This window comes from Nycticebus coucang, chromosome 19 (assembly GCF_027406575.1).
Source record: "Nycticebus coucang isolate mNycCou1 chromosome 19, mNycCou1.pri, whole genome shotgun sequence".
Taxonomy (NCBI): Eukaryota; Metazoa; Chordata; class Mammalia; order Primates; family Lorisidae; genus Nycticebus; species Nycticebus coucang.
In genome coordinates this window covers 29,335,826-29,349,346 of record NC_069798.1, presented here as the reverse complement: position 1 = coordinate 29,349,346, position 13,521 = coordinate 29,335,826, and the positions used below count along the sequence as shown (strand labels likewise).

The window sequence follows — 13,521 nt, the reverse complement described above, 5'->3', positions numbered from 1 at the left end:
AGAGAATTGCTTAAGCCTAAGAGTTTAAGGCTGCTGTGAGCTATGAGCACTCTACCAGGAAGACATAGTGAGACTCTGTCTCAAAAAATAAATAAACATAAATATATATATATAATATACATATATATTCTGACAGAAAAAAATCCATCCCTGATGACTTCAGTGATGAATTCTATCAATCATTTAAGAAAAATTATACATTGACTCAGAAAGCAGGAAAAGTTTTCAGTTCATTCCAATTCATTTCCAAGATAATTTGCAATTCATTTATCAAAGCCAGAATTAATCTAATATCGCAAATCAGACAAAAGCATCAAAGGAAAAGAAAACTACAGATCAAAATCCCTCATAAACATAGATGATGTTAAAATGTTGAGGGAAAAAAAAGGGTGTTGCAGAAATAACTAGATAGTCAGATGCTCCTTGCCATGGTGCTGCCAAAGTGTCCATATACAATCATAGTCAGCTGCAGTGCAGAGACGCTAAACCCACTATTCACAGATGTTCACAGAGATGAATACCACAAAAATGAACCTTCATTCAGAATGTAACATTTAAAAGCTTTGAGGTATAACTAAGAATGGGAAAAGCTGGAATCAAGTTTACTGCTATCTTTGCAGTAAAATGACAAGTAAAAATTCAAGGCAAATTTTAAGTAGTCTCTCACTGGTATGAAAAAATGTGATGATCATTTGCATTTAAAGTACAGAAAAAGAAAGTGTCATAAAGTGTTAGTGGTATTTAGTGACTGTAGAGCTCACTTGTTTACTGTAAGAGTTATACAACAATATGCTCAAATTATTTGCCTGATGGGCTATGGAAACTCTATTCTAAGCCAACAGAATGTAGGATAGCTTACATTTCCATGAATATTTTTTCATCTTAACATAACTCTCATCTCCCAAACAACAATTTTGTAACAACTTAATGAGAACAAAACCGTAGTAAGAGAACATCTCTTTCTCTTACCTTCAGATTAAAAATACAGAATGGCAGAAAGTAAGGGAATAAATCTGGAACTCTTGACAGGTCTTCAGGTTCCTAAAACTGTCATGTGAAAATACGATGTATCTTGAATACATTGTGAAAGTATCTAGAAAGTATTTTTAGGGAGATTCTCACTTGCAGATATATGCATTTTAACATCCAAAGGCCTTTAATTTCCAGATTGTATTATTAAATAGCAGCCTTCTCTAGAGGTACTTTGCTGTCTTAACAGTATACAGAACAACCCGTCAGCTTGTTCAGTTTTCCAAAATGGTCATATAGGTCTCGTAAGACTGCAACACCAGGTTGAAACTTCAGCTACTTTTCATTTCAAAGCTATAATGCTAAAATTTCAATTAGGAGTATAGTATGTGATTGAGGGGCCAAATAGGGCTCTAATCCCAGTGAGCGTTCATATTATTTGAGTTTTGAAACAAAATCTATATCCTCTTTCTGTGAATATTACTTACATTTCATCCATTAAAAAATTTATCCAAAAATTTTTATCATATTAGAAAAGTTGACAATTCTTACATTTCTGAGTGTTACCGACAGCTCTGCCTTTCTTAAAATCATCTCCTACCTTAATGAGGCACACACTTGCATTTCTGCCAGGCAAAGTGTCAAGCAATTCCTCAATTTAAAAAAATCATTTATGGAACATTCATGCTCTGTTTTGAAGTTAACTCTCAAGAAATTATCTTCTTCATGCCAAAACAAATGCAAAGAAATCCTGCCAAATACTTTTTAGGAGCTGTGAAATGTCATTTCTCTGGTCAAAACTTGGTAGTTGTTCTAAGGGCATTTTTCTTCCTTAAAAAGAAAAAGTTTCTCATACAATAGATTCCATTACAGGAATGTATTGATTGAAACTAGTTTCATTGCCACTAATGTTCTGCCTAATTTTAAAGATAACATAATATTGAACAGAATAATGTGTTCTATTAATAACATTTTATTGAAAAGAGTAAACTGATTTATTGCATTTGTTTGTCCAAATAAGCAACCAGATTATTTGCTATAAATCTTCTTGAGTTTAAACAGAAGGCTGAGATGCAACTTGATAAAAATAAGAAGTTATCATAAAACATAATGAAAAATCCAATTTGAAAATTAAACAGTGCACTGCCCAGCTTCATGCTTTGTTTAGGGTCTGAAGCTTGCAATGAAGATGAAAGAGCTGCTCTAGTTTAGTTAAAATGACTATTGTGAGTCTTCATTTGGGAAAGCCTACAAAAATAATTAAAATCCTTTGGGAGAAGTCTAGCCATTTAGCTCCTGAGGCAATTCACTCTAATCTCATTTTTTGTATACTTTAAAATAAGTACCTTATTTTTTATTTGAAAATATTTTTTTAATTGAACTTTGTTTTATGGGGGTGAGAGAGGCCAGAAGTTAACACAAGACTTGTACCCATTGACTAAGATATTTCTCCCTAGAGCTTTAGTTTTCAATAAGCCTACCCAAATTTGTACATGTGTATGTACAAATAAGAACATACATAACACAAATTATTTTCAGCAGGTGATATCTTAAAGGATGCCATAAGGCCACTCCTCTAAGAAAGGTGATTCAAACACCATTTGGAAGACAACCTTTAGATTTCACAGCCAAGGGAAAAGATTATATTCTACTACATATTTGCCACTAATTCTATATAAGCTGATTTTGCTCAAATAGAAACTGTTACTCTTTTACATTATTTACCATTTTGAAAAATTCTTGTTTTTATAAATTTATGTATGGCATTATTAATATTAGGTAGTCTAACCTGTGCTATAATCTTTCAAATTCATTTTGTAAAAGAAGATATTTGAGTTATTTTTAAGAAATAGCAAGGCTGGCAGCACAAATTTATAAGCAGTATTGCAATATAGATATTAGCTTTGGTATATGCTAGATTTAAGAGTTCAACATTTTAAAGAACTTAAATTTATTAACCTACATTCAAGCATGCAATTACACTCTGGCTTATGGAACACACATCACCTAGGTAATCCTTCACCTACTGTGTAATATGTCATACTTTATTTAAACACTCCCTTATTAGTGGAATTAGATACTGTGCTGACTATTGAGGCTAGGCTCACTCCACCTCCATCTTACCCTCCATATAATTATAAAATTTAAGAAGTTACAAATCACATATTCTACACTCCTTTACAGCCAGGGCTCTGATGGCAATTGGGTCTTGCCTATTTCATATGACTTAGATGGTCTTCTTTTTGTTTCTCTCTTTGGCAAAGACAATGGTGAAAATACGAAAATTCTCTCCATCAATGACACATCCTCGTGAACATTTTTTCAGGTTTTTTGGGGTACGAAGAACCAGTCGTGGCCGTAGCAGAAGCTACAATGACTTGTGGGCCTGACTTCTTATCCCCTAAATTTCATTGATGGGAATCTATTCTACAGTTTCCTGAATATTCAGAGATAGCTGTGGTATCAGCAAATAGACTGCTGTTAATTCCAACATAGCTCCAATGCTGGTCTCAGACTATTATTCTCCTATTATATTAGTGCTATACTGTTCTGAAGTCATTACTGGAAGTATAACCCAGAAGCTGCTTCTTTAGCTCTCTTTCAAAGCTTTTATAACACTTATTTTCTAGTATTAAACTCCTTCCTGATCAAAATGCTTATAGCAGCAGTTCTTAACCTGTGGGTCACGACCCCTTTGTAACAATGAAAATACATCCCGCATATCAGATATTTACTTTACGATTCATAACAGTGGCAAATTACAGTTACAAAATAGCAATGAAAATAATTTTATGGTTGGGGGTCACCACAACATGAGGAACTGTATTAAAGGGTCACGGCATTAGGAAGGTGGACAACCACTGGCCTATAGAGTCATTTCTGCTTCCCATTCTGAACCTTGACTGACAATCTTTTGTTATTACCAACAATGCATTCATTTTTTCTTTTTACAAATTAAGGTACAATTTATACATAATATTTTTTTCTTAGTATATAATTTTCAAGTTTTGAGAAATGAAGATCAGTCATTCTTAATTTTTAGGAATTTTATCTTACTAAAAATTTCCCCATACTCCCTGGTCATCAATCTCTTCTCCATCTTCAGTGTTTCTGTCTCTGTAATTTTCTGCAATGTCATATAAGTGGACTCAGAGAGTATACAATCTGGGTCTAGCTTCATCCACTTAGCATTTGAGATTCATGTACATGGCATGTGTATCCATAGTTTGTTCCTATTTTTGCTGAGTAGGACCATTTGGATTATTTCCTGTTTTTAGTGAGTATTAATAAAGCCACTGTAAACACTCAAATATCAGCTTTCATGTAAAGATACACTTTCATTTCACTTCGGTAAAGACCTAGGAATTAATCCAGGTGAAAAGCTGGCCTGGATTAGAGTGAGAACAGTGAAGGTGGTAAAAACTTAGTAGAGGTTGGAATAGACCTAGAAGAACAGACTGGATTTGGACATGGATTGGATCTGGGGTGTGAGAGAAAGAAAGAAGTCAGTTACAACCCTAAAGACTCTTTTCCTTGAAAAATAGGAAGAATAGGAATGCTATTTACTGAGTTAAGTAGATGATTCAGTTACAGGTTTGGGAGGAAAATCAAGAGTTCAATTTTAGGCATACTAATTTTGAGATATTAGTGGGGTATTAGTGGATACATCAAGTATATATTTATTGTTTCCTTATTTAGATGGAAACTCTTTAGGATAGAATCTATATGTTTTACTAATACACAGTTTCCTACAATAGCAAGGAAATGGATTAGAAGATTTGGAAGTGTTCTTCAGCCCCTAAATTTCTCCAGTGAGAAATGGGCTGTCACAGGAACAAATTTACAAGTGCGCTAAGCTTCCTATATCCCACAAATGGCTACTTGTAAAGTACCTATAATTTGGGTGAAAACTTTGTATAGCATTGCTCCATGACACCCTAAACCAACATGTATGTAACAAAGATAAAAAAAAAAATCACTTTCTTAAAAACATGAGGCAATTTCATGGTTAGGAAATTTTTCTATATTGAATTTTTCAATAGTTGTTTCTGCCAACTATTGCTATATATACCTGTATTTTCTTAGGTTAGACAAACAGCTTTGGTCCTTTAAATTCTAGTATGGCATGATCTCAAATGACAGTGTCATTCTAAGAATTTTAGTCTTGATGTTGTCCCCATAATCAGAAATGGCTCTCAAAGAGCAAAACCACCATTATCTCTTACTCTTCCACAGTATAGACACTGGCTTGTGGCTATCAACTATTCTTTAGTGGATCTGCAATGAAGACTGAAGCAGTTTGTTAAGTCTCTATGTGATTCAAGATAACTGCAGATCTGGTGGAAGTTTAAGTGACCAAATTCCGCCACCAGAATGGATATATTATAAAAGCAACAGAATAGTACCTCATTAAAAAAACGATCCACAAAATGGTATCAGATCCTTTTAAGATATCTTTAATATCTCAACACACAAATTTCTGACTATAGCCAGCAATTTTGAGGGTTTGCCAGATTTTATAACTTCTCTACTCACCAAGTATACTCTCCATAAAATATTTTTGCTCAGATATATCATAGGAAGGTTTACCTTATTCTTTTCAATGCTAAAGACCTCTTTATAGCCTGATCTTTATGACTAACAGTTTCTGATAAATGACTAACAGTTTCTGATAATTACTCTCAGATCATAAGGAACTATGCAAGGAAAGAGAAACACACTGGCTTAATTAAATTAGGTACAGGTATTTTCTTTTCCCATAATAAGGTGTCAGGAAGCACACAATCTGGGGCTATTTTAACAGCTCTACAATGTCATTGGCAACTTCACTTCCTTCTATCATTTGCTTCAGACATGGACTTGCTGCCTTTGGCTGCTCGATCTCCAATATTAGGCCAGCATTCTACAGAGTAGGGTCTTCTAACTTGGCCTATTGACATACGGCTCATAATTCTTTGTTCTGGGGACTTTCCTACACGCTGTAGGAGATTTAGCAACATCCTGGCCTCTACTTGCTAGATACCAGAAGGAATTCCCAATTATAACAACCAAAAATGTCTCCAGACACCGCCAAATTTCCCTTGGGAAATTTGCCCTTGGTAGAGAACTGTTGCTCAAGAGAAAAAAAGAAAATGGACAAACAACAAAAAGAGGAATGACCGTGGATCCTGCTACATCCACCCCTTGTCCCCGGCCTTATGTCCTCTTAATGAGATTTCTTAGAAGCCCCATGGAACAACTTTTACTTTCATCTAACTGGCCAGAATTCTACCTCAGTGAGATGTCATCTGCAAAGGAGTTTGGGTAATACAGGTTTTAATTCGGGACACCGTTGTTCTCACTAAGATTGGCATTCAGTTAAGAAGGAAAGATGGGTAGATAGGGAAATAGCATTACAGTATTTTATTTTCAAGATGATTTTGTTTTGCTCTTTAAACCAACATTCTTGAGCGTACCCTTGCAAATGTTCCTAAGGTTTTATAAAGAAGTTTTACTTCCATTTGGGTCTAATAGAGAACTTATCAATGGGACAATTTGCAGAGGTTGCCTTTTCCCATAGGAATTGTTGTATCTTTCTGATTCCTTGTCTATAATCTCCTTTTCCTCTCCTTCTGGGACTCCAATTACATGAAAGTTAGACCTTTTAATGTTATACCAAAGGCCCTTAAGGCTCTGTTCAATTTTTTTTCTCTCTTTTCTTATGACTAGACAATTATCCTTGACCCATTTCCAGCTCACTGACTCTTTCTTTTTGTCACTCCATTCTGCTGATGAACCTACCTATTCACTGAACTTTTTATTTCAGATATTCTATTTGCTAGTTCCAAAATTTCCATTTGGTGCTTCTTCTTCTTCTTCTTTTTTTTTTTTTTAATAGATTCTGTTTCTCTGCTGAGAACTTTTATCCACTAGTCTTAAGTGTATTTAACCTTTATGCGATGGAGAACTGCTATAATAGCTGCTTTAAATCTTTGTTTGATAATTCTAAAATCTAGGTGACCTTGGCATTGACGCTTGTTCATTATCTTTTCCCTTGAAGGTTGGTTATAATTTTCCTATTTTCTGTAGGCAGTATAATTTTGAATTATACCTGCACATTTTAAATTTAATTCTATGTGGTAGCCAATTGGTTCAGTTGGTTAGATGTGGTGCTAATAATAAATGTTATGTTGTGATTATAGTTCCTATGACTTGCTATAATCCTCTAGAGCTGTGGCCCCCAATCTCTGGCCGAAGACTGATACCAGTCTGTGGCCTATATGCAACAAGGCTGCACAGCAGGTAAGCTAAGCCTCATCTGTTTTACAGACATTCCCCATCCCACTCTCCACTGCTCACATCACTATGCCTAAACTCTGCCTCTTGTCAAACAAGTGGAGGCATTCGATTCTCATAGGAGCACAAACCCTACTATAAACAGTGCACATAAAGCATCCAGGTTGCATGCTCCTTAAAAGAATCTAATGCCTGATGATATGAGGTGAAGACATAATGCATTTGAATTATTCTGAAATAATCCCATCCCAGGACCCCGGTCTGTGGAAAAACTTTCTCCTATGAAACTGTTTATGGTGCCAAAAAGGTTGGAGATTGCTGCACTAGAGAATATTTTGTTGTTTTAGGAGAAAATCAGGTACATTAAGTTCAGACCACAAGTTCTTTCTCACCTTCTCTGAGCAGTGGTTCTACTCTGAGTTTTCAAAGATTCTGCTAGAATGCTTTGGTCTATCTTGGACATACGGAGCCTACTTATGTTACATACAGAATGAGGAAACACCTTCCTCCAGAGCTCTCTTGTCTAAGATTTCCTCCGTACTTCTTAGCTCATTCAAACCCTTTTTCCTGGTTCCACTTCCAAAGAAGCCAACATTTCTCTTGTAGCACTGCAGCTACAGGTTGGCAACTGGGACTGTCTTAGGAGGAAAGTTGGGCAAGGGAGAAAAAGCATGGAGTTGTGCCTACATTCTTTAGAATGTAAGCCCTATTTTCTTGGTTACTCTGGTCTAAAAAATGAGGTTTCTATAAGAGTTTTAATTTCCAGTGCCACTGCTGCCCAGCTCTATGACTAGAGGCAAAGTCATAAGCAAAAAGAAAAAAAGCCAAAAAAATGAGGAAAGTCACTTCCATACAAGTTGTCCCTACAAGTTTTGACTCCCCATCACCACCTGCCTGCTTGAGTTTATTTACATAGTTCCTATATTTTGTCTAGAATTTTTAGTTCTAATCAGCAGAAAGGGTTGGCTATAGTGGACTTACTCTATCATGGCAGGAAGCACTACCTTCATGCTTTATTTTGAATTACCTTCCTTATAGCCAAAACATTTTATAACTTTTGATGGCTTAATTTAGTTAGAAGTTTTTATTGCTATTCTTACCTTTTAGAAAGTGTCATAATTTTACTTCTCATTAGATGGGCTCCTCTTCTACTTATACTGTTTATCACTGAATTTCTAAGAACTTTCCAGAAATTATGACTTGGAAAATCACAGATATTTTGAAGTCTTGGGGTATACGTTACCAAAATGCTTTCTTTCAACTGTTTCCTCATTTGTTTTATTCTTGCATTTATTGGCTGCCTTATATATATGTTTATTCTTCTGGCTGTACAACTAGAAGGTACACAAGCACTATATTGATATTAAAACAAGCATGAGTGATGACCATCTCACAATCACTGAATGCCTTCTCAATACACGTATGTCTCTTTTATGATTGTAAGTAAAGCCAGCAAGGAGGTATTTGCTGAGAGCTGTTCACAAATGATATGTGGCTAGTTGTCTTTGCCCATTGGTTAAACCTCAAACACAATTTTCCAAATTAGATATAGTTTGAGGTCTCAATTCTAAGAAGACAAAAGTATATTTTTAATCAAAGCAGCTTGAAATCCTGATGTTCTGGACTACAAGTGTCCTTTCCTTAGGATTAAATGGTCTTCCAGATAGAAAGTAATACTCAGATTTGAAGCAGGAGAAGGTAGTAGAGGAAGGATGCTCTGCTATTTTGAAAAATTCCCAGCAACAGAGGACAGTCTCACGATACCTTAACAAACAAATGAAGTAAACAATATGTAAGCACATTACTTAAACCAATCTCTTTGACTCTTTTACTATTGCTCAGGCATTACCCTTTGGAGATTTGTTATGAGCAATAACAAAAACTGTATAAGCCAACAGCTATCGTTTGCTGAATATCCACCTTGTGACAGGCACTCTATCATGTGCTTGATGTGCCTGATGGAAGAATAAAGACAGCTTTATTATTTTTTTCACCTGAATGCCACTAAATATCAAGATTAGAAATTTACAGAACTAAGAGAACATTTTTAGATTATTTTATCTTAAATTTTTAAAAAACTTTAAAAATAATAAACGATTATTTAATTTACTAATCTAATTTACTACAAACTAAGAACCTGTTTTAAACATAACCTTTATGGGGAGGGTTTAGGGTAATTTGCAAGGTTTTAGGAAGTTGATACCTCATAGCTAGCTTTTATGAAAGCCAGAGAAGCTAGCCATACAAACTGGAACACAAAATCTCAATATGCAGTGAAAAGGAAAAGAAGGAAGAAATCAAATATATTCCTTCCTAAATCACAAATGTTAAAATAAAACAATCATCAAAATGAAAAAGGAATTACATTCATAGTATAATTGAACAAAAGGAGCCAGCCTGCCAGTGAGTCCTCGTGGTAAAGACAGATTAAAGTACTTCCTCAGGATTCTCTAGTATTCTTCCTGTCAAAGTAACTTTTTGGGAGAAGAGTCGGGGACAAAGGGGGAAAAGCTAATAAAAAGCAAGGAGCTGAATACTGGAAAGTCAAAGCATCACTCAGGAACCCCAGAGCAGCTTTCTCCCATTTGAATATCTTGTGGTGTCATAGACACAGACAAAAAAGTAAATCCAATGTGAGTGTCCAAGTTAGATATAGGCAGTGTTCTAACTGTTCCAACTATTTAACTGCAGACATTGGAATTTTCTTCCTAAAAACCTGCCAAGATAATGCATGCTATCTTCGGCCTACTGATGTAGTTAAGACGGGATGAAATATATATTATTATCTCTCTTGGGATTAGAAAAAAAATTAAAGCATACAACAAAATAAGGAAATTATCTCAGAGAAAATTCTCCAGCTTTTCTCAATCTGCAAGTGTTAATGCCAGAACTCTAATATAGAAACACAGAGTACGCCCCCTTCCTCCTACTTATCCCAACTCCATTTATGTACTTTTTCTTGACAAGAGTTGGTATACTAACTAGAAGCTTTAAGCTGTGATAAGATATTTATTTTTCACATTATCTTCTCAGAGCTTTAAAGAAAAAGAACCCAAATATTTATTTATAATTTATAACATTTAACATATAGTTATTAACAGACTCAATAATCAATCAAAACAAACATAAACATTCTCATTTACTCCAATAACAGCCAAACAACTATGTTAGAATTATGACTCTACTCATTATAGCTGTAAGTAATTGACTTCGGGAAAGTTATTTAATCTCTCTGACCTCCATAAAAGAGGATAATAATGGTGCCTACCTCATAAGGTTAAACCAAAATTAAATATGTTAATGTATATATAAAGAGCTTAAAATAGTATCTGGTACAGGGTAAGTGTTATATAAGTGTGGAATATCACCGTTATGCTGTTATTAGAATAAGAATGAAGCATATGCAAGGGGACAAGTGAGAAAGGAATGGATTTTAGAGTCAGCCAGTGGTTTGAATAGCATGCCTAATACTAACTGTGTAACACTGGACAAATTACTTAACCTTATAAAAAAGAGACAAAATATTTCAGATTGTATATGAAACCCACACATTGTACCCCTTGATTGCACTAAAGTACACAGCTATGATTTAACAATAAAAATAAATAAATTAAAAAAAAAAAAGTAACAGTCTGAGCCCTCAGGCTATAGTTTGACAAACCTTTATTTCGATTTGTAAGAGTATTTCTGCTGTGTCTTCGGAGATCCAAGACTCAATTCTTATTGTTTGATACATGAGAGTGACAGATACCACCCCACCCATGCCAATTTACAGCAAATATATGTGCAGTAAAGTAGCCACATGTTGAAACAAACAAAAAAAAAGAGACAACAATACCTACTTAATTACATTTTCAGAATTAATAAAATATAATGTCAAGCAAATGGCGCAAAGAAGTGACCAATAAATAACAGTAATCATTATTTTCACTATCACTCAACTTCTCCCAAACAAAAAGCAAGTCTCCTGCTCCCCATAGAAGCTGCACACTTTTCTTTGAGTTCTATAAGGTAAACCAGAAAAATATAATTTAGTTTTACTGAAAACCTCTAATGAAAGGATAGCTTTCTTCTAACACCCAGAAAAAATAAAATAGGAGAAAGGTATACTTATCTAAATGTTTTCCAAGTCCACTTATATGACAGAAAGCAAGGAGTATTACCCTGCTAGAGGCTTAAGTAAGAATATACATCTACTTGGCTCGGTGCTCGTAGCTCAGTGAGTATGGCACTGGCCACATACACTGAAGCTGGTGGGTTCGAGCGCGGCCAAGGCATGCTAGACAGCAATGACAACTGCAGCCAAGAAATGGTCAGGCATTGTGGCGGGTGCCTGTAGCCCCATCTACTTGGGAGGCTGAGGCAAGAGAGTATGAGGTTGCTGTGAGCTGTGATACCATGGCACCCTACCAAGGGTAATATAGTGAAACTCTGTCTCAAACAAAAAAACAAACAAACAAAAATAAAGAATATACATCTACAAAGCAATGTCATCACATATGCAATTTTAAGAGCAACCACTTCATTTTGTTACTTTATTAATGTATTGGGCATTCCCCTCTATTGCAATAATTTGAGAGTTATAAAATAAAATACATGCTTTGATAAATATCGTGAATTTTATTGTAAAGGAATGGCAGGAAAAAATACAGGTACAGGCATGTAAGAATTTGAAAAATTAGAAAAGATACTAACAAAACTTTGGATGTTAGAAAGTAGGTAAACTAGTAAACTATTTACCATGAACAAAGCAGAATCCTAATTCAGAAGAAGGTTGATTATAGCTCAGGAAATGGAAACACTGCATATTACAAAAAATGAGGGTACAAATGAGGCTAAAAAGAGAAGAGTTAAAAGTCCCTTTAAGGGTGCCAAGGCACTCTCCTGCCAGGCATAAAACTGTATAAAACTGTATATATTCTCTACCTGCAATTCTGAGCTCCCAGCACTCCCCCGCACTCTCACTCTGAGGTCTGGAAGCCTGTCCCCAAGGAGTCCAGATTCTTGGGTATTTTCTCCAGATGTGTAGACAAGATAACGGACTGTTGCTGGTGAATGCTGATTCTGCAGCATGGGAGTGACAAGAGAACGGTGAGCTGACAGGGAACCACACAGGAGCGGCGGTGCAGAGGCACAGAGCAGCAGCCGTAGCAGCAACAATAGGGCTCACCCCTGGATATACTGGAGTCACACCCCCTGTCTCTTTTGGCAACCAGAGGAGGCCGGGCATCTTCTCTGGCAGCAGCCACTGGTGGAACAGATTTGGGACATAAACATAGGCCCCATGAGTAAAGGGTTTGCCTGACGCGGTACCAGCCTGGGTGGAGCACGGGGACTAGAGAACACACACACAGAGCCGGCAGATTCCTAGGTAGGGGCTGACCCAGAGGACCACTTTACTGAGCCTGGGACGCACTTGGCCCTCAGGGCATCATTAGCTGAGAAAAAGAAGGGCAGGCAAAGGCTAGAACTGACAGCTAACCATGTGCTGCTGGAATACAAATGGCAGTGAGTCCAGGTAGCGGCACAGACAGGGCCTGAGGTGCAAGTTCTGTGAACTTTAACAGCCTCTCTTCTGCAGGGGGAATATAGCCGGGACAGAAACAAGTTCTGCGATGTTGTTCTGTACTGTCAGTAACATCAATCAGGGGCAGGGCTGGAATTGAGTGAATAGCCCCAGCCTCCATTAAGCACCGGCGGTTGTGAGGCCTCACCTCCCCCTGCTGGATAGTGACAGAGAGCAGCAACCTGGCTGAGGAGACACAGATCTCCCTGTGATTCAAGTAGGTGCAACCCCCCGGAGTATCTGCTCAATGGAGGCAACTGGGTCACAGCCCTGTGGGGTTATCAGTGACTGGGTGGGACAGAGGTGCAAGCTGGGGAAGGAGGCATCAATCTTCCCAGACTAATCTATTTGCTGGGTGGGTCCTCGAGACCTCACGGAGCACCAGAGCGAGTCATATTTGAGTTGCCAGCAGACCCTTGCGATTTAGTTGCCTTTTAAACTCTCCCACCTGAGACAGGTGCTGACTGAGACAATTGATTTCGACCTCCTGAACTGGACCAATTGCCGAAGAACTATCCAAGTGGTGCCCTGAGTGTGTGGTTGTGGGAAGGTTGATTTTCCTTTCCCCATTGTTGCCTGTGGGGGGCGGGGTGACTTAATAGCTGGTATTTCTCCGTAGCTGAGACATCAACCCAGAGTAACTGATTCACTAGGGAAGGACAGAGACGACCTGAAAACAAGACAGAGCAACTTAGCCCCACCACAACAAG

General features: G+C 36.8%; 1 protein-coding gene across 4 annotated transcripts in view; it reads right to left on the bottom strand.

The window, feature by feature from the left end:
- Positions 1 to 13,521, bottom strand: part of KIAA1328 (KIAA1328 ortholog) — a 399,620-nt gene that overhangs the window by 190,091 nt on the left and 196,008 nt on the right. The window contains exons 1-2 of one of the 4 annotated variants that reach the window (XM_053571113.1): positions 12,172 to 12,184; positions 9,166 to 9,200 (exon numbers count right to left, since the gene is read on the bottom strand). The exons of 2 other annotated variants lie outside the window; for them this stretch is intronic. In XM_053571113.1, coding sequence (XP_053427088.1) covers positions 9,166 to 9,187 — 22 coding nt within the window. In that variant the 5' untranslated portion in view covers positions 9,188 to 9,200; positions 12,172 to 12,184. Of the gene's footprint in view, positions 1 to 9,165; positions 9,201 to 12,171; positions 12,310 to 13,521 lie in introns of those variants that run through there. One more of the 4 variants, XM_053571112.1, reaches the window with a different exon arrangement.